At 41.3% G+C, this 27,731-nt stretch overlaps 1 protein-coding gene across 2 annotated transcripts in view; it reads right to left on the bottom strand.

Moving 5' to 3' along the window:
* ext2 (exostosin glycosyltransferase 2) overlaps positions 1 to 27,731 on the bottom strand; it is a 287,961-nt gene that overhangs the window by 233,264 nt on the left and 26,966 nt on the right. For both annotated transcript variants that reach the window (XM_039739082.1, XM_039739091.1), the window contains exons 5-6: positions 14,298 to 14,414; positions 11,279 to 11,474 (exon numbers count right to left, since the gene is read on the bottom strand). In XM_039739082.1, the coding sequence (XP_039595016.1) occupies positions 11,279 to 11,474; positions 14,298 to 14,414 (313 nt within the window). The remainder of the gene's footprint in view (positions 1 to 11,278; positions 11,475 to 14,297; positions 14,415 to 27,731) is intronic.

The following is a 27,731-nucleotide window of genomic DNA, read 5'->3' as shown; positions in this document are numbered from 1 at the left end:
AAGGACAGGAGTTATTAGAAACAGTCCGCATGGGTTCAGAAGAGGGAGGTCGTGTTTTACTAACATGCTGGAATTCTATGAGGAGGCAACAAAAGGATACGATCAAAGTGGAGCTGATGAGATTATTGATGTGGACTTTCAGAAAGCATTTGATAAGGTGCCACATGAGAGGGTGGGCATCAAACTAAAAGAAGTGGGAGTTCAGGGTGTGGTGTGTCAAAGCGTGCAGAATTGACTCAGACACAGGAAGCAGAGGCTGATGTATATGATGATATATATTGTTGCACCCGGCCGGGACGCCCAGAGGAGGGCTTGTACCTCCTCCAGACCGCGAGGTCCTGGTTACACTGGTGGCCTCGGGTAGAGGGCATGGAAGCCCAGCCCTGTAGGGGCCCGTGGTCACCGCCAGGCGGCGCCCCACTTCCAGACCATCATCTGTCACATCCGGCCGAGGCAGGAGCCCGGCCGGGACGCCCAGGAGGACCGGAGGAGGGCCTGTATCTCCACCAGACCACGAGGGGGTGTCCGCCCTGGTTATGTTGGTGGCCTCGGGTAAGGGCATGGAAGCCCAGCCCTGTAGGGGCCCGTGGCCACCGCCAGGCGGCGCCCCGCTGCCTGAACAGCCCTGGAGCCCAGCACTTCCGCCACACCAGGAAGTGCCTGGGACGACAGAGGACACCCGGACGGCTTCCGGGTGCGCAGCCGGCACTTCCGCCACACTGGGGCGTGTCTGCTGAGGAGTGCCGGGGAGCAGCTGGAGCCCATCCGGGTTCCCATAAAAGGGGCCGCCTCCCAGCAGTCGTGGCGAGAGTCGGGAGGAAAGACGACGGAGCTGGAGTGAGGACTGGAGGTGGCCAGGAGAAACAGAGGCACAGGACTGTGTGGCCTGGACATTGGGGGATCGGTGCAAGAGGCACTGGGGTTTGTGAGCACAGTAGAGTTTGTAAATATTGTAAATAAATGGTGTGTTGGGTGAAACTATGTTGTCCGTCTGTCTGTGTCCGGGCCAGCGTTCACTATATTGTATATATACAGTGGAACCTTGGTATATGTCCTTAATTCGTTCCAGACCCTTTGACTTATACCAAACAGGACGTATAACAAATAAATTCTTCCCATAAGAAATAACGGGAAAATGATTAATCCGTTCCCATGAAAAAAAAAAATCCTATTGCTATTGGCATATTATACATTGATGGGGTTGTATAAAATAATTTAAACACTGCTTAATACTAAAATACATAAAAACAAAAGCAATTAGATGAAATAAATGAAATTTTAACCTCACTTTACTTTTTAATAACCTCTTTGTTTTTCACAATCGTAGATACCATCGTTCTCGGCAAACGGTATGCAACAGCCATGTCCCAGATACACATGCCACCTTCATACTTTTCAACAATCAATTCAAATTTACATGAAAAAAACACAAAATCACGTTGTGACGATGCAGGTTTGCTGTATGCTCCCATCTGCTGCCGGGGAGCCCTTGAATCCTACACCGTCGGTAATGTGCCTCACTGCTAAGCTCATCGGTAAAGCAAGGGGATGGTGAAAAAGTGCAAAGTGCTTTTATGAAAACAATTAACAAAACAAGGTGTTCAAATTTAAGTGCAGTCTCCAAAGTTCCAATAAATAATCCATAAAATCAGAAGTGAAATGTGGAGGTTAAAAACAATACAAAAAAGTCTTCTTAAAAACAACAAAGTTAAAATACATCAGGAAGCATTCTTTAAAAATAAAAAATAAAAAAAGAAGAAGCCCGGTGCCTTTTACCTGGCCCCAACCCCAGCATCACCCCTAGAGACCAGCTTTCTTTCTTTTTACTACCCCTCTAGCTGACTCGTAATTCTGTTTATCAAGATAAGCAGCCCCAGGAACAATCATGACTGCGGACGGTCCCTCACAAGTGCACTTTAGTGAGAAACGGCCACATTGCGAATCACCCTGACAACCTTCAGCCACATAACCACCACGCCCCCTCACCAAGCTGCGAGCGCGGTGATTATTTATTTTAAAGCTGGACTTTGACAGGAGCTGTGGACCCGCTATATCATACACGTGAAAGTTCAAAGAGAGTTATAGCGCGGGTTGTTCACTGAATGCTAGCAACTCGCTCAGTAATGCTCGTGGGCAATCGTGGCTTTGTCTCGAGAGAGGTAAACAAGGTTAGCACGCGAGTCGTATTCCAAAGCAGACGTATACCAAGGTACCACTGTATGTGTGTGTGTGTGTGTGTATATATATATATATATATATATATATATATATATATATATATGTATATGTATATGTATATGTATATGTATATGTATATGTATATATATATATATATATATGTACATGATACATGATATATATATATAAATAAATAAAAGATTTAGATAGGAATACAAGTAACAAGCTGGTTAAGTTTTCAGATGATACCAAGATAGGTGGATTAGCAGATAATTTGGAATCAGTTATATCATCACAGAAGGACTTGGATAGCAGACAGGCTTGGGCAGATTTGTGGCAGATGAAATGTAATGTCAGTAAAAGTAAAGAATTACACATAGGAAGGAAAAATGTGAGGTTTGAATACACAATGGGCGGTCAGAAAATCGAGAGTCCACCTTATGAGAAGGATTTAGGAGTCGTAGTAAGCTCGACACCATCAACTGCCACACACTGTTCAGAAGCCATGAACAAGGCTAACAGCATGTCAGGTTATATAGCGCCTTGATGTGTGGGGTACAAGTCACAGGAGGTCCCGCTCAAGCTTTATAACACACTGGTGAGGCCTCATCTGGAGTACTGGGTGCAGTTTTGGTCTCCAGGCTACAAAAAGGACATAGCAGCACTAGAAAAGGTTCAGAGAAGAGCGACTAGGCTGATTCCAGGACTACAGGGGATAAGGAAAGATTAAGAGTTGAGCTTTTACAGTTTAAGCAAAAGAAGATTAAGAGGTGACATGATTGAAGTGTTTAAAATTATGAAGGGAATTAGTCCAGTGGATTGAGACTTGTATTTTAAAATGAGCTCATCAAGAACACGGGAAACAATTGGAAACTTGTTAAGGGTAAATTTTGCACAAACATTAGGAAGTTTTTCTTTACACAAAGAACGATAGACACTTGGAGTAGGCTATCATGTAGTGTGGTAGACAGTAAGACTTTAGGGACTTTCAAAATTTGATGTTTTTTTGGAAGAAATAGGTGGACAGGACTGGCGAGCTTTTATTGGGCTGAATGGCCTGTTCCCGTCTAGAGTGTTCGAATGTTCTAATGGCACTATATAAGATGCAGATAATCAGGAAGGGCACTATATGAGGTGATTTAAGAGACAGACAATCATGAAAAGCACTACATAAGATAGACACATAGGTATGACAGGCAGCATATAAGACAGACATATCACCACAAACACAAGTTTTAAAGTAAGGTGGTCATTTCACATAAGGAGTGGTGTTTTGAGGTAAGGTAGCTCTCGTGACTAATCGTGGTACAGAAGGGTGGTGACGTGTTGCGCATTAATTAGCACTGCACTCTATAGGTGACAATAATGATCCCACACACCTATGTACATTTTCTAAAAAGGTGGCTTTGAATTATCAGTATACAGTAAATTCACCAGCCAACAATGACACAAAGCCGTAGAAACGTCTAACACCTTAACCTTTTTTCACAGCCAAGAATTTTTTTTTTTTGAAGATGTCAAGCCACATGTTGCTTTTAAAGAAGGTGATAAATCATGCAAACAGCTTAACAAGATTTGGCATGCTTTCTGTCTGCAAAATGAGACAAAGACTCTGTTCCTTGGGGAAGCCCATCTAAGACGTCTGAAGGTTTGCAAGATGGCATTTCGGAAGATCAATTTAGGAGGCAATAAATGACATAAAGAGACAAACTCTTACAAATCACCTGTATGTTTGTGGCTGGGATTATGAAAAATGCCTAAAAGCAGTAAGCAGATGTGAAGTTTTACCCACTGTCCAGGACCTCCAAAAACAAACACTGACTGTTGACAACATAAGGTTGGGAAGAAAAAAAAAAAAAAGTTCACAGAAGAGAAAGATTAAGCAGCTTTTTAAATGATCATAAGAACACACACAACAGTCCTAATGACAATACCTCGTTTTCTTTTAGATGAGATCGCTCTTGATAAATCCTCATTTCTTTTGTCATATATTTGAATCCCCCACCAGTCAATGTCTGTGTGCCCTTACATCTCACATCATGAAGACCTTTGAGTGTCTGGCTCTGGACTATGGAAGTCTTCTTGTTGTAGACCACCTGGACTCACTGTAGTCTGCCTATCAGATAAAACCTGGAGTGGAGGAAGCAGTTAACTATCTGCTCCAGAACGGTTATTCTCAGCTGGACAAAGCTGGCCTCACTGTGAGGATGATATTTTTACATTTCCTCAGTGCCTTCAGTACCAACCAGCCATACCCTGTTAAGGGATCAGCACAGACACAGTGGAACCTCGGGTCACGACCGTAATTTGTTCCAAAACTCTGGTCACAACCCGATTTGGTCATGACCCAAAGTAATTTCCCTCATAGGATTGCATATAAATACAATTAATCCGCTCCGGACTGTACGAGCTGTATGTAAATATATATATTTTTTAAAGATTTTTAAGCACAAAAATAGTTAATTATACCATAGAATGCACAGTGTAATAGTAAACTAAATGTAAAAACATTGAATAACACTGAGAAAACCTGGAACAGAGAAAACTAACTTTGCAGTCTCTTTAAAAACAAGCCCGGTGCGTTTTTTAACTGTCGTCTCTCTCGCTCTCTCTCTCTCGCTCTCTCTCTCTCTCTCTCTCTCTCGCTCTCTCTCTCTCTCTCTCTCTCTCTCTCTCTCTCTCTCTCTCTCTCTCTCTCGCTCTCACTCTCTCTCCTCTCTCACTCTCACACTCTCTCACTCTCTCTCTCTCTCCTCTCACTCTCTCACTCTCTCTCTTACTGCACAGGGAGAGACTGAACATGTGCAGAAATCATCAGGGCGTATGAACCGGAAGGGAAACTGGCTTGTTCGTCACCCGAGTTTGTGGTCGTGAATAGATGCAAAAGTTTGGCAAACTTTTTGGTCGTAACCCGATTTGTACGTTTTCAGAGACGTTCGTGACCCGAGGTTCTACTGTATATGCTGGGAAATGAGCCTCTGTATGAGCAACACTGGAGCACCACGAGGACCAGGTCTGTCTGTTTTACTCTTCACTCTGTGCACCTCAGACTAGAAATACAACAGCAGGACAGGTCACTTGTAGAAATTCTCAGCTGATTCTGCACTTATGGGCTGTATTGATAAGGGGGATGAGAAAGACGAGAGGAGTCCGGAGGAGAAACTTGTGTCACTCTCAAAACTGTTGGCCACAACTGTAGACAATTAAGACAAAAGACCCCTCCAAGCAAAAACACAAGCCACTTAATATCTGGTGATATCAGAGATTAAGAAATGGAAACAATATGGTAGAGGTGTAAATGTGCTAGAGCATGCCATTCACAAAAACTGAGTGATGGTGCAAGTATCGGATTAGTGAGGTAGGACATCAAAAGCCCTATGAAAAATCTGAAGGAGTTACAAGTTACACTGACTAAGATTAGAGAGACTGTACAGACAATACCTGTGCCCAGGTTCTTCACCAGTCACAGCTTTATAGGGGAGTGGCAAAGAGACAAACACACAGGACACCTTGGCAGAAGGCACATGGGAGACACCAAATTCATCTGGAAGAGAGTTACGTGGTCTGATGACACTAAAATGGAACTTTATGGCCATCAGGTAAAATGCTATGTCAGACCGCACATCATCAAAAATGCACCATCACTGCTGCAAAGGACGGAGGCGACAGCAACAGGCAGTAGGAATGCTTCCCTGCAGCAGATCTTGGAAGGCTTGTGAGAGGAAATTGAATGCAGCAAAATATGGGGAAATTATGGAGGAAAACCTGATGACAGCTGATGCCAGAATCACCACACAAACCAGAACATACAAACACATAACTCCAGTTCTCAAGTCCTTACACTGGCTCCCAGTTAAGCTAAGGGCTGATTTCAAAACTTCTATTTAATTATAATGCCTTAAAATGGCCAAGGCCCTACGTACGTATCTGAACTTATCATTACTTACAAACCTGAGCACACATTCTTCTTCTTATTATTATTATTCTTCATTATTATTACTATTATTATTATCTTCTTATATAATATGCTACTGTGGCTGTTCGTTTATCGGTCCAGGATTTTAAATCATCTGTAGCTCGCAAACCGTTTGAACTAGTGACCTGAAATTTTGTACACGTATACTACGTGACGTCTAATATCCGCTTTCGGGGTGATGATTGACCTGCAAGGTTATTCCTCTTTTTATTTTATTGTAGAATCAATTCTCCACAGTGGCCAGCAAGGCGGCTGTGCGGCGCATGTGTACGGGCACCGTTCTCATCATTACCACCTTTGCCATCACTTCCCCTTCCTCTTCATATCTTTAATCATTTTTCAGGCATATTGAAGACTTAAGTGCCAGCTTAAGTTAAAAATGAAGAAAAACGTACTAAGTAATTGCAACACAAACACTGACTTAATCAGTTTTAACATGAAAAGATGCAGATGAAAGAACAGAAGCAGTGGGCCACTAGGATGGAGAAAAGAAGAGCTGCTCAGGAAGCAGCAAGCGCATCAACCTCTGAGCAAACTAATGATAAACGTACAGAGAAAGAGGAGGAGAACTCAAAGTCAAGTGTATTCACTGCACGGTATTGTGCCGTGTGCCGTTACTGGTTATTATTATAATACTTTCTACACTTCTGACTTTGTACTTTTAGTGTTTTGCATATTTTACAGTAGAAAGATGAGATTATAATAAAACTGTCATTTTTCAAGCCAAAAAATGCAACGCTTTTTATACTTTTTTTTATGAGAAAAAAAATGTAACGTTAAGAAGATTAAAATCGGCAGCTACAAAACATTACAATACAAAAGTCATCAAGTTTTTAACGTATTACAACTGTGACCAAAAAACACAGGCAGAGGATCAGAAAAGCTTGAATCTCTCCTTCCTGATTCAACAGGGCTTTGTCATTAACATTTATTTCATTTTTCCCTTTCTCTCCAGCTCTGCTGTACTTCAACTGAGCTACCAACCTCCCTCAAGGGGAAAGAAAGCACACTTAATTTTGTGATCTGTGATGAAACTCTTCCTGTTATTTTAAGACACAGGGCTGAACAGATATGCCATTTTTCATTTATGCACTTGAATTTTTCAAAGACCAGTTCAATCAAAGAACCATATGGCTGCTTTCAACCAGGCAAAGTATCACAGCAACATGAAAAATGTAAAACAGATCTGTGCCTGGCATTTGATTTTTTTTTTAAATAGCTTTAGCACATTTTGCACACACAGTCATGCTTGTATAAACAGGGTATGTACACAATGAAGATATGTACCATGCCAATCAAATAATATTTGTTCCATCTGTAGTGTAATTAAGACTACAGCAATACATTTGAAGACAGGACTTTTCAGATGAATGCATCAGCTTGAGGAGTAAGTCCATGTATCGATCTACAAACTCACTAAATCCAATTCAGAGCCACGGAAGTGACAAGAGCACAAGGCAGAAACCAGTCAGAAACCCTGCTCTATCATGGGGCTAAAGCGAACCCTGGACACAGTGGAAGTTGATGTGGAAATGAGGATGGTGGCAAAAGTGGATGCCATCATGTTAAATTCCCTCCATTCCCTTCAGGTGGTGCCCTCTTGGAGCACTTTTAACCACAGGCTCATTCCATCATGCTGTGCTAAAAAACGCCACCATTGCTACCAAGAAATTCAATATTTCCTCCCAACGTTCAAACTAAATGGTTATACTCTAAATTCTTTTTGCAATTTCTGCACAATATAAATGTATTTATTTACTAGCCATGGTACCTGTCAAAGACAGGTAACACAATAATTAATAAATATTTGCACATATATGAATGTCTAGTCGCAAACAGCCCGGACAAAGACAGGTAGACAGCGTTGGTTTCAACCCACACACGTTTATTTACAATAATATTTACAAAAGTGAAGCACACAGCCCAGTGCCGCAGCACCAATCACCCTCAGTCCAGGCCCTCAACACAATGCCTTTCTCTTCACCTGACCGCCTCCACTCCTCTCCTCCGAGCTCCATCCTATTCCACCCGAAACCAGCCATCGAATGGAGGGAGGAGGCCCCTTTTATGCTCACCCAGACGAGCTCCAGGTTCCTCCTGATAACCTTCCGCCGGCCCTCCCAGGTGTGGCGGAAGTGCCAGCTGTGCAACCGGAAGCACTCTGGGTGTCCCTGGTCTTCTTCCCCCCCCAGCACCTCCAGGTGTGGCACTTGGGCACCCCCTGGCGGTGACCATGGGCCCCTATAGGGTTGAGCTTCCATGCTCCTTTCCCGTGGTCCCTATAGCCACCAGGGTGGTCGCCCCCTCATGGTCTGGCGGAAGTGTAAGCCCACCTCCTGTACTTCTAGGCGTCCCGGCTGGGTACCACCCCCAACCACTCTCTACAGTCTCTTCACCAGCTGCTGTGTTCCCATAAAGCCTGCTTCTTAGACTCTCATTATTTTCGACTGATTTTGTACTTCTGGTGTCTTTCTATCTTTGTTTCATTGAGAGCATCTTGACTCATGGGATACTCGTGTGGAACGGCAACAGCTCATGAGCTGACAAAAGGGCTCTGCAGAGAATCATAAAAACAGCAGAGAAAATTACCTTGGAAGACATCTACACCTCTTGAAGTCTGTGGAAAACATCCAGCATCTTAAAAGGACTTGCATCACCGATCACACGAACTGTCTGAACATCTACCCTCAGGGAAGAGATATACAGTAGGACCATTAGAGCGCGGACCACAAGACTGATGAACAGTTTCCACCCCAAACTGAGTACTACACTAAATTCTGCAATGAAATCACACGCCTTATAGAAATAAATGTGAAATATCACATTCATCATTATTTATTTTTTCTTAACTTTTGCAATATTTTTAGAAAAACTTTTTTTTTTGCAAATGCTGACAACTGTGTAATGTGTGAACTGTCTATGTGAGAATATTAGATGTGCGGTTTTTAAGTGTACAGTTTTGAGCATAATTTCAGGTAGTGTACCGGAATCTCATTTTATGTCTTATGTAATGACAATAAAGGAATCTTACCTTACTTTCTGTCTTTTAAACATGTGCCCTTACTCTTCCTTAAGCATCTCATACTCGTCTTCCTCTTGGGTCGCATCACTAAAGCCAAATTGACCAATCATATCCTGGAAAGTTGATTCAGTTCATCTGGACATAATTCAGTTTTCTCCCTGGAAAAGAGCTATGTCCAGATGAACTGAATCTACGTTCTAGAATTTACTTACCTCGATTATTGAGCATGCATTGAGAGACCAATCATATCAGAGACAAAATGACCAATTAGATTGCTCTGAAAGGCTAAACACAAAGAGCTTAGTGTTTTATTATATAGTAGACTAGCAAAATAACCGCGCTTCGCAGTAGTGTGTTAAAGAAGTTACGAAAAAGAAAAGGAAACATTTTAAAAATAACGTAACATGATTGTCAGTGTAATTGTTTTGTTACTGTTATGAGTGTTGCTGTCATCAAGGATTTGATTATCATTATTTCTTTCAATCAGGTTCGTATTTGGAGGACATGCTGTGTTCAAGTTACATTCTGTGTTTGTCAACCGTTGTAAAGATAACAGGTTACATTCATCGAAGTGTTCACTACCCAAATCGCTACTTGTGAATCTAAGATGTTTAACAGGCATTCCCGGTATCAAGTTGTGGATTTGCCTGCGAATATTTAGCGGCAGCGTGTCTATGAATGTAATTTAAACTTAAGCTTTACACCTTGCTTTCTATTGATATGTCTACAAATGCTTGTTCAGCTTCAGAGGGTTGTTCCTTTCCTACTGCATCAATAAACAGCTCGTCTTCCTCTTTATCTGAGACATCACACACTGCATGCACAGGTTTTCCTTTCCCAGTCCTGCAAACGTGGTTCAAATTACCACATTTTTTACACTGTCTTCCTTTAGCTGGACATTGACTTTTTCCACCGTGTGCTTTGTTTCCGCAGTAGCTGCACTTATGAATATGCGTGTATGTGTCACTCACTTCATATTCTGTTGCTGCCATCTCAATTGTGTAATGCGTTTTTTGTTCAGCGCTCTTTGGAGCTCTCGCTTGTTCTCTGCGTACTGCGTTCACAGTCAGTTCACGTGAGCCGCTCGGAGTACATGCATTGAAGATTCTCAGCTGTGCTTGTGCTATGTCGTGCGATCTTGCGATGTCCACGGCTTTATGTAATGCTAGCTCAGACCCGGCACTTAAAAGTTTCTCTCGCACTTTTGCTGAGTTTGTGCCAAACACTATTCTATCCCTGACCATCTCATCTTCGTTTGCATAAGCACAGTCCTTCACCAGAATTTGAACTCCCGGCAGCACATCTATTGGATTGCTGCTGACAGACGGCCTTATATGGGCAGGCACTCAATTACGTGGGAGGCGTGGGTATGGGGGACGCAACTCCGCCTCACACAGCTACCGAGCTGCAGGCTATGGCCGCATATATGTACGGAAGTAGGATTCAGTTATGACCATTATGCGTAGAATTTCAAAATGAAACCTGCTTAACCTTTGTAAGTAAACTGTAAGGAATGAGCCTGCCAAATTTCAGCCTTCTACCTACACGGGAAGTTGGAGAATTAGTGATGAGTGAGTGAGTGAGTGAGTGAGGGCTTTGCCTTTTATTAGTATAGATTTGTCTATCAATCTATTGACAGATTGCATTGCTTATCCTGTTAGTCTATATCTTTGTCTTTTTTATGTTCCCGATGCATCAAAATTTCCCCTTGGGATTAATAAAGTTTATCTAATCTAATCCTGCATGGGTTGACTGTCCAAGTTACATGTGGTTATATTAACTGCATTTCTGTTAAACCATATACAATAAACCACACAGATAACAGGGTCTTGATCCTGCCTTATAACCAGGGCTACTAGGATATACTTCACCTCAATTAGAATCAGTAGGATTGAGAATTACTGTATATGCATTAAGCTGACAATGGGTTGAAAGAACCTGTTCAACCAGCAGTGTACAGAAACTTTCCCAAAAAAAAAATTACATAGTTTGTGGTCTCACAATGAAACCAACCCAAAAAAAAAATCTTATTAAAAATTAATGTTTTCTTCTGATGAGTGCTCTTATCACCTTAAGCAGACAAAAACATGATGCAGGCTCACCTGAAGGATTTGGGGATAATCGAACACCTGGCCTTTGCAGCAACGTTTCCGAACAGATGAGACTCCCTCCGAGAGGTTTGTGCACTTGTCCAGGATTAGCATGGCCTCTCCATTCTCAGCTTTGAGCGTTTCCAACTCTGTCCGATACTCCATGTGCAAAGCTATCTGACTGGACAGGATGAAATACTTCCTGGGTCTAGAAGATTAAAAGAATGTTATTTGTAAAGAAAATCTAAATTAGCATAAATCAACACTCCACATGCCTGCATTACCAATCCCCATTTCCCATTTGGTGAGTCAGGAGGTACCTGGAAAAAACAACTACATTAATTTCAAACCGTTCAGAAGTAATTCATATGGTCACAATTCTGAAACTAACAAAAATATATACAAAAGCCGAATAACAAAGCTTGTTTGCTTGGACTCATTTTTAAAGAAAAAAACAAGTACAGAATGACAGGATATCATGGTCTTGTCAATGTTTATTATTAAACTCGTTACAAAGTACAGAACTCCACTTCTGCCACCATTCCAATATCTTCAGAGACCAATTCTTACATTTTTAATGAACTAGAGGGCTTCGCTCGCCAACCCCCGTGTTTGATTTTCCGGATACACACTTTTCAGATTTTTTGTTCTTTAAATTGTTGCTATTTCATTAGTTTCACTTTTATTTCAGAACTTCTGTAAAAACAATATTTGGAATCTTTCGAGTCCCAATGTGCTGAATCTTTTTAATGAGGTCAGTGAGACGCGTGTTTAATGACTTTGTACCATAATTCAGGATAGGTTTCTCTGTTTAGAACTTCAGCACAGACAAAACGATCCACATCATTGCCAGTTAATTTTTTTTGCAAAGTGACCCATAAATGCATGTGAGGTAAACCCCATTTTTGAAATTCTCTTGACTTAACCTTCAAAGCCTTACAATATTTTTCGCCTCTTTGTTATTTCTGAATAATAATTTCTCTTTCTTTGCGCTACTGCGATGTTTACTTTCTTTGTTTTGACATTTGTTTTTTTCTGCTTTCATATTCTGTATCTTGCTCTGCATGTGCTTGGCCCCCTTGTTTTTTTTAACCTTTTTGATGACATTTTACTTTGTTTTCTACTCTGTCTTTTATTTCTGACCTCGCTTTATCCTGCTTTTTTTTTTCCCAATGACACCTGGTCCGGGGTGATTATTTTCGCTTTTTTGAGTAATAATTTCCGTTTGTTTACTTTCTTTTTTTTATACTTTCTAATTTTCTTACTTTCATATTATTTAACTTTCTCCACGTGTGTATCGCGCCAACGTTTATTTTATTTGAGTCTTTCGAATTCCACTGCTTTCATAATCTCTAACCTCCTCTGCATGTGTATAGAGCCAACGTCCAGATTGGACCTGCTTTTCTTTCAATTCCACTTGTTCCAGCGTGATAATTACTTTCCTTATTTTCTGAATTTGCACCTTTTTCTTTTTTGTATCTCCAACACTTTGAGTCTCTTTTCTTCACGCTGCTTTCTTCTTCACTTAGTCGTCTACGTTTCATCTATGAAGTATTTAACCTTATACGCTTTATATGTGCTGAGAGCCCTCGATCTGTGTGTGCTCAAAGCCAAAACACGACTGAGTGTGTTGCTGGCTGCCCTTGCTCTTATTTGTTTGTGAGTAGGGTGTGACTTGCAAGAATCTGTTCTGTGTCATCGCAAGACGATCCTGGGTCAATTTCTTTGCACAAAGTCTCGTGTTTAAGGTCCCCGCGAGACGCTCCGTGGCCAATCTCTTTAGTCTTGCGGGTCTTTTAAGTGTCTTCCGTGATCTTAACGTGAAAATCACGCCTCGTCACCTTACTGTTTCGCTCCAGGATTTTTTTTTTATAATAGAGATATGTGCAACACATGAAATAACCCAGTACCACCAACTGTTTTGACCAGTTAAGACACAAGACACTTTATTGTACACTTAATATCAGGGGTCGCCAATTCCAGTCCTGGAGGACCACCATAGCTGCAGGTTTTCATTCTAACCCTTTTCTTAATGAGTGACCGGTTTTTGCTAATTAACTTCTTTTGAACTCATTTTATATGACTTGCTCTTGAAGACTCAGACCCCTAAATTGTTTCTTTTTCCTTAATTAGCAGCTAACCAATAATGAGATACAAAATGAGCCAAAACAACTGGCGTCCATCATACAATATCTGAAAATAAAGGAATGTCGACCTGCTCAGGTCCCCTAAACATTTTAACAGTGTTCCTATAAAGAGAAAATCACGATCGATCTAGATAGATAGGTAGATAGGTAGATAGATAGATAGATATGAAAGGCACTATTAGATAGATAGATAGGTAGATAGATAGATAGATATGAAAGGCACTATTAGATAGATAGATAGATAGATATGAAAGGCACTATTAGATAGATAGATAGATAGATAGATAGATAGATAGATAGATAGATAGATAGATAGATACTTTATTAATCCCAAGGGGAAATTCACAATTTCATAAATGTCTGCTATTGCACAATGAGAACAGCAACAAACCACAGAATTAAAGAACGGGTTTAATTAATGACAAGAATCAGCGCTTAATTAAGCAGCTGGTTGGAGTGAAATTGGTTGGAGTCTGAGGCCCTGACTTAGTTGGTCTTCTGTTGGCTCACTCACTTCACATTTCATTTCTGTTTGGGTGCCATTAAAGGAAAGAAATGAAGCAACTCAAAGGAACAATGAAGAAATTCAGGGGAGCTAATCTGAAAAAAGCAAATCAATTAAAATGAATTCACAAGTTAATTAGCAGCACAAACTGGGCACTCATTAAAAAAAGGGTTAGAATGAAAATCTGCAGCCACGGTGGTCCTCCAAGACTGGAGTTGGCGACCCCTGCTTTATATGACACTGGGGAGTGTAGAAAAACGATAAATAAAACAAAGTACAGCACTTGCAAAAGCTAGGCTTATCAGATACTTCGGTAATACTAGATGGAGGGTCAGTCAGCTTGAAAAACTTGCTTCTACAAAACTAGGCTGCTTCTTACCCTGGTTGCTTTTCTGGTAGATCCACCTCTGCAGACAACGGGCTGTAGACAGGGATGCTGACATCATATCCTTGCCTGTAGGTCCATGTGGAAAAGCCACCACCTGCAAGAAGTGCCCTGAGGGAAAGAAGTTTTGTAGAATTTGTTAAAATCGGGTTAGAATGGCATATTTTATGTCCTTGTAGTATAAGAGGGCAGATCCTTGAATTTGAATCTCAGACATTTTAAGAGAAAAATCAGGAATTCATCTGCAGGTTTGGCTTAGACAAAATGCAATACTACAAACATTATTCTGATAAGATGTGAACACTATGCAAACACAGGCTTGGTTAAAATAAATAAATAAATAATAAAGACCTAGCGATTGAAGTCAGAGTCATGTAAAACACGAGGACAAGAGTGGCTCCAGTAGTTGTAGGTGCACAGGGAACCATCAAGACTGAGTTCCATGAGTGACTGGACAAACTTTTGCGTAGAGTCAGAATGAAGAGAGATTCAGAAGACTGCACTCCTCGGCACAGCCCACATTCTTCGACAAGTCCTCAGGAGAACAACAAGCTGAATTCACAGCCCGAGAGGTCTGCTTGACTTCTTTTTCTGGTAAACGCACCAGTGTACTGTACAATGCTCAGCGTAGGTGTAAAATAATAATTGTATCTTTTGTAAATTAAATTGTATTGCTGGTCAGGGGGCTACAAATCACTGACAACGTTTTGTGAAAATTGTGTGTTTTTGTGTCTTCGACAACCTGTCCTGGTTTCCCTGCCTGCTCACCAAACTCAAATAGAGGTGAATGCCCCAAAACGTCAGATCCATTCTCCAACATAAATTAGAACAAAAGTGCATTTCTTACCTATCCTAAATAGCCTGTCCCCAAACTCAAATGTAGTTTGATTGTCTGCACAGGCCAAAGAGCGCTTGGGGGCAAAAGCTTTTTAATGTCAAAATACCAGAAATTGAGAGAAGAAAAACAGTAGAATCCATCCATCCAATATCCAGCCCGCTATATCTTAACTACAGGGTCACAGGAACCAATCCCAGCCAACACAGGGCGCAAGGCAGGAAACAAACCCCAGGAATGGTGCCAGCCCACCGCAGAAAACAGTAGAATCCTCTGGTTCAATGCAAAAAAACAATAGTCCTCTAAACAAGTAAAAATGCATTATCAAAGAGAGAGGAACTTCAAAAACTAAACTAAAGCAATATACAGTAATCCCTCGCTATATTGCGCTTCGACTTTCGCGGCTTCACTCTATCGCGGATTTTAAATGTAAGCACATCTAAATATATATCATGGATTTTTCGCTGGTTTGCCACTTTCTGCAGACAATGGGTCTTTTAATTTAGGTTACATGCTTCCTCAGTTTGATTGCCCAGTTGATTTCATACAAGGGACGCTATTGGCGGATGGCTTAGAAGCTACCCAATCAGAGCTCGTATAACATATTAAATAAAACTCCTCAATGCTATAAGATATGCTTCCCACCGGTGCTTGATTGTTTGCTTCTCTCAGTCTTTCTCACTCTCTCTGCCTGACGGAGGGGGTGTGAGCAGAGGGGCTGTTTGCACAGAGGATACGGACGCTCCTCTACAAAATGCCGCTTTATCGCGGTGCTTCTGTATACTTAAAAGCACGTGTTGATTTTTTGATTGTTTGCTTTTCTTAGCGAGCGCTCTCTCTGACATTCTCTGCTCCTGACGGCGCTCTTTTGAAGATAAGATATGTTTGCATTCTTTTAATTGTGAGAAAGAACTGCCATCTCTGTCTTGTCATGGAGCACAGTTTAAATGTTTGGCTAAAGGGTGTTATTTCATGTCTAGAGGGCTCCAATAATGTTAACAGGGTGGGAGAGTTTATAAGGGCTTAAAATATATAAAAATAACCATACAAACATATGGCTTCTACTTCGCGGATTTTCACCTATCGCGGGGGGGGTCTGGAACGCAACCCCCGCGATCGAGGAGGGATTACTGTATATCATTTCAATACTAGTACCTTAAAAACACAGAAAAAATACCCATAAACCAGTAGTCTCAAACTCCGGCCCTGGAGGGCCAAAGTGGCTGCAGGTTTTCATTCTAAACTTTTTTTTTTTTTTAAAATGAGTGACCTGTTTTTGCTGCTAATTAACTTGTTTTGAATTCATTTTAATTGACTTGCTCTTCAAGATTTAAACCCTTTGTCTCTTTTCCCTTAATTAGAAGCCAAACAATGAGATCTAAAGTGAGCCAAAACACGACCAGCAAACTCTGTCCTTCATGCAATATCTGAAAATAAAAAAAATAAATAAAGGTCTCAGGAATACTGAGCTGCTCAGGTCCCCAAAACATTTTACCAGCGCTCTTAGGAAAGAGAAAAATCAACCATTTCGGAAATGTCTGCTAATGCACCACGAGAGCAGCAACAAGCCACAAAATTAAAGAATTGGTTTAATTAACACCAAGAATTGGCACCTCGTTAAGCAACTGGTTGGCGTTTGACGCCCTTGGTCTTCTCTTCACTTCACATTTCATTTCTGTTTGGGTGCCACTTAAGGAAAGAAATGATGCAACTCGGAGGAACGATGAAGAAATTCAGTGCAGCAAATCTTAAAAAAGCAATTCAATGAAAATGAATTCACAAGTCGTTAATTAGCAGCACAAACCTGCAGTCGTAAACCACCAGGCCACATTTTTAGTGACCCTTTGTGCAGACGCCTCTTTAGTTTCATCTTCCGGATACACACCAGACACCTTTTTTGTTTCCAAAATGGCTTGCCCCTTTACGCGGAGAACACTTGGTTTTAAAAAAAAATCATGTGCGTTTGGTGCAATTATCTGGTTGTATTTTTTCACCCTTAAAGTAAAGAATCAGAATATATATTAACAGCCAATGAATCACTGGGGGGCGGCACGGTGGCGCAGTGGGTAGCGCTGCAGCCTTGCAGTTAGGGAACCTAGGTTCGCTTCCCAGGTCCTCCCTGCGTGGAGTTTGCATGTTCTCCCCGTGTCTGCGTGGATTTCCTCCCACAGTCCAAAGACATGCAGGTTAGGTGCATTGGCGATCCTAAATTGTCCCTAGTGTGTGCTTGGTGTGTGGGTGTGTGTGTGCCCTGCGGTGGGCTGGAGCCCTGCCTGGGGTTTGTTTCCTGCCTTGCACCCTGTGTTGGCTGGGATTGGCTCCAGCAGACCCCGTGACCTTGTGGTTAGGATATAGCGGGTTGGATAATGGATGGATCACTGGGAAAGGAGCACCTGACTCAGAGGGCCAATAAAAACTAACCATACCAAAAAAGGTGAAGGTGCAGTAGCACTGAAGAGAAGAGAAGGAAGGCAAGGAATAGTGTCAAAGAAGAAGTTGTGGATATTATGGGGAAAACTATGATGCCTACAGGTGAAATCAGGTGACCCCGTGTTCATTCAAGGAAGGCTAGCGTCTGGATGACCTTTTTATGGGCCTGATATCCCTGTGTGAGGCAGTGTGGATTAGAAGTTTCCTATTTTTTTGTTATTGATTTTTCTTCTGTTTGCTGCTGCTATTGGGATCAGTAGCGTATATTAAAATTGTGTCTTTTCAGGGTAAAAAAAGGGTCTCGGGGGAGTGGTACACTGGCATAGACAAAGACTGGCTGGCTGGCATCACAGCCAGCCAGGATTGATAGCCCCTTTGCCATTCAGGAGGCGCTCATAATGCATGGTACAGTATCACAGCCTGGATGGTGGGTGTCCCTTTTTCCAGATGGGATGATAATAATGGAAAGATGGATGAAGTCACATGCTCCCATGATAAGCTGGGTAGCAGCATCCCTATGGTGGGATTCACATGTGCATGGGAGATGCCCAGCTGATTGTCTAGCAAGATGCCAGAAGAAGCCATAAGAAGGAGGCTCGATCTGACTTGGAAGTGCTTCCTGAATGTATCTGAAGGGTCTGGCATAAAAGAAGTTGCTCTGCCTCAACGGGTTGAGCTGAAGTTCGTAGAGGAGGGCGATGGCGACAATGCTTCTCTGGTAAGGAAGAAAAAAAAAAATATTGTATTGTATTCTGGAAGTAAGAACCCTGTTTTAAAAGGTACTGCCTTTCATATAAAAGGGTATTTGAACCTGGGACTTTTGTTCGAGAAGTAATGTCTGGGGTTTGGGGTTAAGAGACACTCCCCCAACAGTCACACTATTCAAAAAAACAAATTTTTAAATGAAGACATTTCAAGACAAAGGTTACCTTTTATTCTGAAGAAAGATACATTTTTCCATGTGTGATGACAGTAGAAGGCAAATGAAACAGTGCTAGTTTTAATGGGATTGTAGCAGAAACAAAAACACATTTACTGTTAGAATAAAACAAAATCTGCCTCCTGGATGACTCTGGGTACTTTTCAGAGAATGATCGTTGCAAAAACTATTTATGAATTGATAATTTTGATCGCAAGAGAAAAACCACATTTGGCAAAAACTGCACTTGGCCTACTTAACTTCACCATCAAGTATGGTACTTGGAGTTACGGTTTGGGACTGTTTTCTGCACATGGACCCGATTAACTTAACATCTTTGAATTCAGAGTCATATCAAAGCATTCTGCTGAAAAACATCAGTTAACTTCTGACTGCGAGATGTAGTTTTGCCAAAAATGAGTTCTCTGGCATGACAGCGATGCTAAACACTCCTGTAAACTCACCAAACAATATGTTAAGAAAAATGAAATGCATTCTGGAAGAGGCAAACGAAAATTCGGATTTAGGCCAAATGGACACCATGGATTATTCAGACAGAACAGTGAAGAAAAAAAAAAAAAGTCTGGAGTAGTTGAAGCCATTTTAGGAGGGCAACTGGGGGAAATTTCTTCATGGCAGGTGTGAGAAACAGAGAAACAGAAACATTAGGCTGCTGACATACCTGTGCCACTGATTCATTTCAATATGCAAGCACAAATGACTGGCTTTCTTATATAAATATTATATTTCATGCACACATATACTGTATACACTCACACTATACAAACATATATACATACACATACATATACTGTATATACATACATACACACATATACATACATACATACATACATACATACATACATACACATACACGAGGGAGGACCCAAAAATAAACCGGAATTTTGTTGTTGTTAGGTTGGTACTTGTAGTAAGTGGTTGGGCGATGTAACTAGGGCTAGGGCGATCTAGTTACACTCCTCACAAGTCAGTCTGCCATGTGCCATCAGTCTGGAAGGTTGTGCTTGTGTTCAGTGAATTTTGTAAAAGTAGTTTTGTGCAAGCGTCGTTTTTTTACAATGGCCGATTATCATGAGCAACGCGCGGCTGTGAAATTTTGTTTTCTTCTTGAAAAAAGTGTTGCAGAAACTATTGTTATTGAAACGGTATGGCAACCCTGAACCACCCACCCTACTCACCGGATTTAGCTCCGTGCGATTTCTTTTTGTTCCCTCGGACGTCGAGGAGGTAAAACAAAAAACGACCAGAGCATTAATGGGCATTACTTCAGACGAATTTAAAAAAGATGTTTCGAACAATGGAACAAATGGTTAGATAAGTGTACTTTGAAGGAGACTAATTGTAGTTTGTACAGAAAATTAAATTAAACACGTTTTAAAAATATTTCCGGTTATTTTTGTGTCCCCCCTCGTACATATACATACAGTGCATCTGGAAAGTATTCACAGCGCATCACTTTTTGTTATATTACAGCCTTAATTTTTCCTCAGAATTCTACACACAACACTCCATACTGACAACATGAAAAAAGTTTGAGGTTTTTTCAAATTTATTAAAAATAAAAAACTTGAGAAAGCACATGTACATAAGTATTCACAGCCTTTGCCATGAAGCTCCAAACTGAGCTCAGGTGCATCCTGTTTCCCCTGATCATCCTTGAGATGTTTCTGCAGCTTCATTGGAGTCCACGTGTGGTCAATTCAGTTGACTGGACATGATTTGGAAAGGCACACACCTGTCTATAGAAGGTCCCACAGTTGACAGTTCATGTCAGAGCACAAACCAAGCATGAAGTCAAAGGATTGTCTTGAGGCACAAATCTGGGGAAGGTTACAGAAAAATTTCTGCTGCTTTGAAGGTCCCAATGAGCACAGTGGCCTCCATCATCCATAAGTGGAAGAAGTTCAAAACCACCAGGACTCTTCCTAGAGCTGGCCAGCCATCTAAACTGAGCGATCGGGGGAGAAGGGCCTTAGTCAGGGAGGTGACCAAGAACCCAATGGTCACTCTGTCAGAGCTCCAGAGGTCCTCTGTGGAGAGAGGAGAACCTTCCAGAAGGACAACCATCTCTGCAGCAATCCACCAATCAGGCCTGTATGGTAAGAGTGGCCAGGCGGAAGCCACTCCTTAGTAAAAGGCACATGGCAGTCTGCCTGGAGTTTGTCAAAAGGCACCTGAAGGACTCTCAGACCATGAGCAACAAAATTCTCTGGTCTGATGAGACAAAGATTGAACTCTTTGGCGTGAATGCCAGGAGTCACATTTGGAGGAAACCAGGCACCGCTCATCACCAGGCCAATACCATCCCTACAGTGAAGCATGGTGGTGGCAGCATCATGCTGTGGGGATGGAACTGGGAGACTAGTCAGGATAAAGGGAAAGATGACTGCAGCAATGTGCAGAGACGTCCTGGATGAAAACCTGTTCCAGAGCGCTCTCGACCTCAGACTGGGGGACGGTTCATCTTACAGCAGGACAACGACCCTAAGCACACAGCCAAGATATCAAAGGAGTGGCTTCAGGACAACTCTGTGAATGTCCTTGAGTGGCCCAGCCAGAGCAGAGCCAGACTTGAATCCGATTGAACATCTCTGGAGAGATCTTAAAATGGCTGTGCACCGACGCTTCCCATCCAACCTGATGGAGCTTGAGAGGTGCTGCAAAGAGGAATGGGCGAAACTGGCCAAGGATAGCTGTGCCAAGCTGGTAGCATCATATTCAAAATGACTTGAGGCTGGAATTGCAGCCAAAGGTGTATCGACAAAGTATTGAGCAAAGGCTGATTTCTCAGTTTTTTATTTTTAATAAATTTGCAAAAATCTCAAGTAAACCTTTTTCACGTTGTCATTATGAGGTGTTGTGTGTAAAATTCTGAGGAAAAAAATGAATTTAATCTATTTTGGAATAAGGCTGTAACATAACAAAATGTGGAAAAAGTGATGTGCTGTGAATACTTTCCGGATGCTCTGTATATACACATACACATACATATATATATATTAGTTTTTTTTTTTGTTTTTTCTGTCCTCCCTGGCCATCGGACCTTACTTTATTTCTATGTTAATTAGTGTTCTCTTATTTGAATTCTTATTTTGTCTTTTATTTCTCTTTTCCTCATCATGTAAAGCACTTTGAGCTACATTATTTGTATGAAAATGTGCTATAGAAATAAATGTTATTGTTATACATACACATACATACACACATTATATAAATATAGATACATATATAATCCCTGCAAGTCTCACACACGCTTATTTTTTATGGCAAAATTAGTCATTTGCTCCACTATGGAATGACATAAATACAACATCAGTGGAGAATACAACTGAAGTCCCCTGAACTTCCAAACCTTCCAAATAATTTCCTTAGCACAACACTCTTGGAACCAAATACATTTTAATGGCACCACAGAAAACAGAACTTGATGCAATGTTACTCTAGGTCAGGGATCTCCTTTCCCATTCAATTTAACTGACTTGCTCTTGAAGGCTCAGACCCCTTAGTTGTTTCTTTTTCATTAATTAGCAGCCAAACAATCATGAGATACAAAATGAGTCAAAACATGAGCAGCAAACTATGACCATCATACAATATCTAATAATAAAAAGGGTGGGGGTCTCGGGGAAGTTGATTTGCTGCAGGTACCCAAAACATTTTAATGGTGCTCTTAGAAAAGTAAAGAAAATATCAACAATTTTTTGAAGTTGTATGGTATTGCACAATGAGAGCAGCAACAAGCCTTGGAATTAAAAAAACGGGTTTAATTAACAACAAGACTCGCCGCCTAATTAAGCAACTGGTTGGAATGAAGTTGGTTGTAGATTGAGGACCTGACTTAGTTGGTCTTCTGTTGACTCACTCGTTTCACATTTCATTTATGCTTAAGAAAGGAAATGAAGCAATTCAGTGGAACAATGAAGAAATTCCATGGAATAAATCTTAAAAAGACAAGTAAATTAAAATTAATGCAAAAGAGGTTAATTAGCAGCAAAAACAGGCCACTGATTAAGAAAAGGGTTAGAATGAAAACCTGCAGCCCACCAGGACTGGAGTTTGAGATCCCTACTCTAGATGATGTAGGCAGGACTAAACGCCTCATTATTTTAACAACTGAGAGAACGACAGTGAAACACTGCCCTCTAGTGGCCTTTGAAAATAGAGGAGAATAAATTTATATTGTATATGTAGTACCTTCCATAATGTTTGGAACAAAGACACATTTCCCTTGACTTACTCCACAGTTTAAAATGCCAAATCAAACAAATCAGATGTGATTAAAGTGCATACTGCAGACTTTCATTTAAGAGGTTCTGAATGCATTTCAGTCACACCATGTAAAAACGACAACACTTTTTCTACATGGACCCCCATTTCAGTGCACCATAATGTTTTGGAGACGACAGTGATGGCAGGTCTATTAAAGCCGTCATATTTAGGACTTCATCACATATCCCTTTCATTTAATGGCTGCTTCAGGTCTGTGATTCACACACGTCACCAGTTGCTCAGGATCTTCTCTAGTGATGATCTGCACTGAGACATGAAATGGCTCATTTTCTACATAAAGTATTCTTTAATAAGACTTCTTTTCAAACCCATTTCTAAGCTTTTAAGTCTCTTTTCAAATACTCTGCGACCATCGGATTTACTGTGTTTTTATTCATTTTGCTTTCTGATAATATTCATTTTATTATGCTTGATTGGGTCAAGGTATATTGTTAAAAGCACCCTGTGTGGGTGACTGTCATATTCCAACAGGGGTTAGATGCAGAGTTGGGATGCCTCCAATAAAAAGCAGCACAGTGAACAGGCACCTACTTTGGTGACTGGCACAGGTGTAGCTAAACCAGGTAAGCGGTCATCATGCAGATATGCCTGTACACATGGGGTACTATAAAGCAGCTATATTAAGGGAAAGTACTGGATAGAGGAAAGTTCAAAGTTTGGTCCAATGGTCCTTGAGGTTGCATGTACTCAACATGAGCACCAAGTGTAGCACTACAAACACAAAATGGTAGAACATTTTTTGCCACAGATGAGTCAACTGGGCCCTAGCTACTGAACTCACAGCTTCCTCAATTCGATGTCGCAAATCTTGAAGATTAGCGGGCATAGGTGGAACAAACACTCTTTCTTTAATGTACCCCCATAGATAAAAATCACAGGAGGTAAGGTCTGGAGACCTGGGAGGCCATAGATGATGAGCAAGATCTTGCTGTTCACCTCTTCCAATCCATCGTTCTGGAATGGTGCTGTTTAGGTCACACCAGACTTCCAAGTGGAAATGAGGTGGGGCACCATCTTGCATGAAAATGCATTCGAATCTTCCTGAAGTTGAGGAAACAACCAGTCTTGTAGCACCTCCAGGTATGAAAATCCAGTCACAGTTTGCTCCACAAAAAAGAAACGTCCATAAACTTTGCTTGCAGAAATGGCACTAAACACATTTACCTTTCGGTGATTTCTCTTATGGTGCTGTCGCCATTTTACTATAAATGAGACACAGCGCTCGGTGGCATTCACTAGTACTTTTAGGCGGGCTTTCAAACTTTGAACTTTCCTGAGTCTATCCAGTGATGTGCAGAATGTGTTTCTGTCTTATACAGTTTGGTTAAAAGACATTTTTGAAAAGTGCTCTTTCATTTTGAATAGCCCTGTGTTGACTTTGAAACAAAACACTTTGGGTCAAATGAAGTAAACAACTGCAGTGGGCTCGCGCCCTGCCTGGGGCTTGTTTCCTGCCTTGCGCACTGTGTTGGCTGGGATTGGTTCCAGCAGACCCCCGTGAGGGGGTTAGGATGTAGCGGGTTGGAAAATGGATGGATGGATGAAGTAAACAACCTGCAAAGACAGGCAGATTGATAGAGAGATGACTTAATGCCTCGGTCCATGTCAACCTTTACAGATCTCTTGGAGTGTGGACTGTACAGGGAGTGCAGAATTATTAGGCAAGTTGTATTTTTGAGGATTAATTTTAATATGGAACAAACACAGTGCTATCAGTCAATCCAAAATGTTAATAAACCTGAAACCTGAATGTTTCACAACGGAAATGTGAGTGTGAACATCATCAGGGGAATACATATGTGCACACAATTATTAGGCAACTATTAGTGTGCAGATTTATTATGCAACTAAAGGAAAAATGAAAATGTTCCCATCTCACTTGTTTATTTTCATCTGTTATAGTGAGAATAATAAACAAACACCTCAAAATTTACAAATAAACATCTCTGACATTTCAAAAAAAATCAATCAATCAATCAATGACCAATATAGCCACCCTTCTTTCCAATAACAGTCATAAGCCTTTCCATTCATGGAGTCTGTCAGTTTCTTGATCTGTTGACGATCAGCTTTTTGTGGAGCAGTGACTACAGCCTCCCAGACACTCTTCAGAGAGGTGTATTGTTTTGCTCCCCCGTAAATCTAGCGTTTAAGAAGTGCCCACAAGTTCTCGATAGGGTTTAGGTCAGATGAGGAAGGGGGGCCATGTCATTATTCCTTCATCTTTAAGGCCTTTACTGGCTGGCCACGCAGTGGAGAACTTCGATGCAAGTGATGGAGCATTGGCCTGCATAAAAATCATGGTCTTCTTCCTGTATTACTGTTTGAAGAAAGTGTCTTCGAAAAACTGGCAGTAGGTTTGGGAGTTGATTTTGAGTTCATCTTCAATGCAAAAGGTCCAACTAGCTCATCTTTAAAAATACCAGCTCATACCAGTACCCCACCTCCACGTTGGAGTGGAGCTCTGTGCCCATTACTGATCCACAGGTCCATCCATCTGGTCCATCAAGAGTCACTCTCATCTCATCGGTCCATAAAACCTTTGAAAAAAATCTGTCTTCAGATATTTCTTGGCCCAGTTTTGACGTTTCAACTTATGTTTCTTGTTCAGTGGTGGTTGGGTTTCAGCCCTCCTTACCTTGGCCATGTCTTTGAGCACTGAACACCTTGTACTTCTGGGCACTCCAGGTAGGTTGCAGCTCTGGAATATGAAAGTACTGGAGGATAATGGGTTCCTGGTAGCTTCACGTTTGATTCTTCTCAAATCTTTGGCAGCTAATTTGCGTCTTTTGTTCTCAACACGTTTCTTGCGACCCTGTTGACTATTTGCAACAAAATGTTTGATGGTTCTGTGATCACACACCAATATCTTAGCAATTCCAAAAGTGCTGCATCCCTCTGAAAGACTTTTTACAATATTTGACTTTTCAGAGTCAGTTAAATCTCTTTTTGGCCCATTTTGCCTGAGGAAAACTAGCTGCCTAATAATTCTGCACACCTTGATATAGGGTGTTGATCTCCTTAGGCCACACCCTCCCTCATTACACAAATACACATCACCTGATGTGCTTAAATCCAATAAGCATTCAAGTTAATACAGCTTGGAGTTGGAATATACGCATTAAAAATGATGATATGGTCAAAATACTCACTTGCCTGATAATTGTGCACACAGTGTATGTTTATGTGTTCAATTCCTTCTCTTGTGGACACCAAGGGGGCGCACCAGCTACCCAAACCTGACACAGACAGACACCAGGCACAAGTCCAGCAAGACTCATGTTAAATGCCGTGGAAATCCTTTACTTTGTTCCCCAGCACACAATGCAGTACAGCAGTTTCTCTTATTCTTTATCTCTCTCTCTCATGGTTTTCTAGTCCTCTTCCGGCAAGCTTTGCCCTTCTTCCTCCCAACTCTGGCTCCTCGGATGAAGTGAGATGGTCCATTTTACGCTGCGCCTGGCAGTGGCCCATCAGCATTATCTGGAAGTACTCCAAGGCTGGTGGAAGCCCAAAATAGGGCTCTGCAGCACCCCCTGGTGGCCCCTACAGAACCCAACAGGGATGTGCCAAACTACAACTCTCATGGAGCCTTTTTGGAATCAGAGGTGCCGCTGCAACTCAGGAACTGGGGGGGGCTGCCATCTAGCGCTTCTGGGGGAGGTAGTGTCCCCCAGTCCTCCTCTTACAATGGTTTCCCAGCCAGGAAAGGCCCCCAGCGATCAGTCACACTCTTCATGATCCGCCATGTGCTCTGGTAGAGCAAGCCAGCTGTTAGCCATCTTCACTTTTATTATTTCTTTATGAGTTTGAAAGTGCAAGTGCATTTATTGACTTGAATGTGCCTCCGTGTATGCGGACACATACATTTCAATAAATAAATTCAAAAACTAATTTTGTAAAAAAAAATTTGCAAATCAATAGGCCTGAATAAACAGTACAGACTGCAAAAATGCCAATTTAGTGAAACAGCTTCTACAGGAGTTATCATTGGGCATAGTTTAACCTGTTTTGGAAGGATGTAGGGAGAAAAACTATAGGCCTGGAGCCTGTGACAAGATAAATACAATGCAACCTGCTTGAAACCAATAGGTCAAGTTTTTCAGAAGTATCGTTGAACATACGTGTCTCAGTGTTCAGAAATCACTTCTTCTAAAAGTTTTTCTCTTTGTTAGGGTGCAGTTACACACAACACAAAAGAACACACAATTTTACAATGGAAACTGTAATCTTAAGGCGTGACAATCAATTCTGATCATCTACAGACAAACACACACTATGCGCTAAAATCAACTTTTGTCAACGTTTTGAACATCACAGAATCTGAATTGCCATCATCAGGATACAAAGATGGTTGATATGGTGTGCACTCCCAAAGTTGTGTAAATTACATCATCATCGTGCCGCTAGAAGAACTAGCACTTCAGATATGTCGCTATCCAAATTTGCGGAAATAAATGAAAATAAAAGGTAAAGTACCACTTCTGGCTAGCAGAAATAACCCAAAGGTTGACAGAAATCTACGTTTTGTACCTAATACCTGTATGCAAAATTTGTTTGACCAAACTGAAAGCGTAGTCAAGTTGTCGTATTTACACAGGCACGCACACAGACAATTCCAAAAATGGTAGGTCTAAATCGTCAAGATTCATCAAAATCTCAACATCGAATCTTTGGACAATTACAATACTTTCCCTATACTTCGTATACGAGAAAATAAACTATGATTGTGTGTTACATGTGCTGTTCAGAATTCACAGTTCAGACTTTGATTGTTCTTACTAAGATTATTGAGTGGTCCTAAGCAAGACATGACACACAAACTGTTAAAATACAATACAATAGCACTTATAACGCAATTTGAAATTTAAGATCAATCTCATGTGAAGACTCTGTCACACACGTGCAACTAGGAGGACGTTGTACGGAC

Source organism: Polypterus senegalus, chromosome 1 (assembly GCF_016835505.1).
Source record: "Polypterus senegalus isolate Bchr_013 chromosome 1, ASM1683550v1, whole genome shotgun sequence".
NCBI lineage: Eukaryota > Metazoa > Chordata > Cladistia > Polypteriformes > Polypteridae > Polypterus > Polypterus senegalus.
This window is presented reverse-complemented; position numbering and strand designations above follow the sequence as displayed.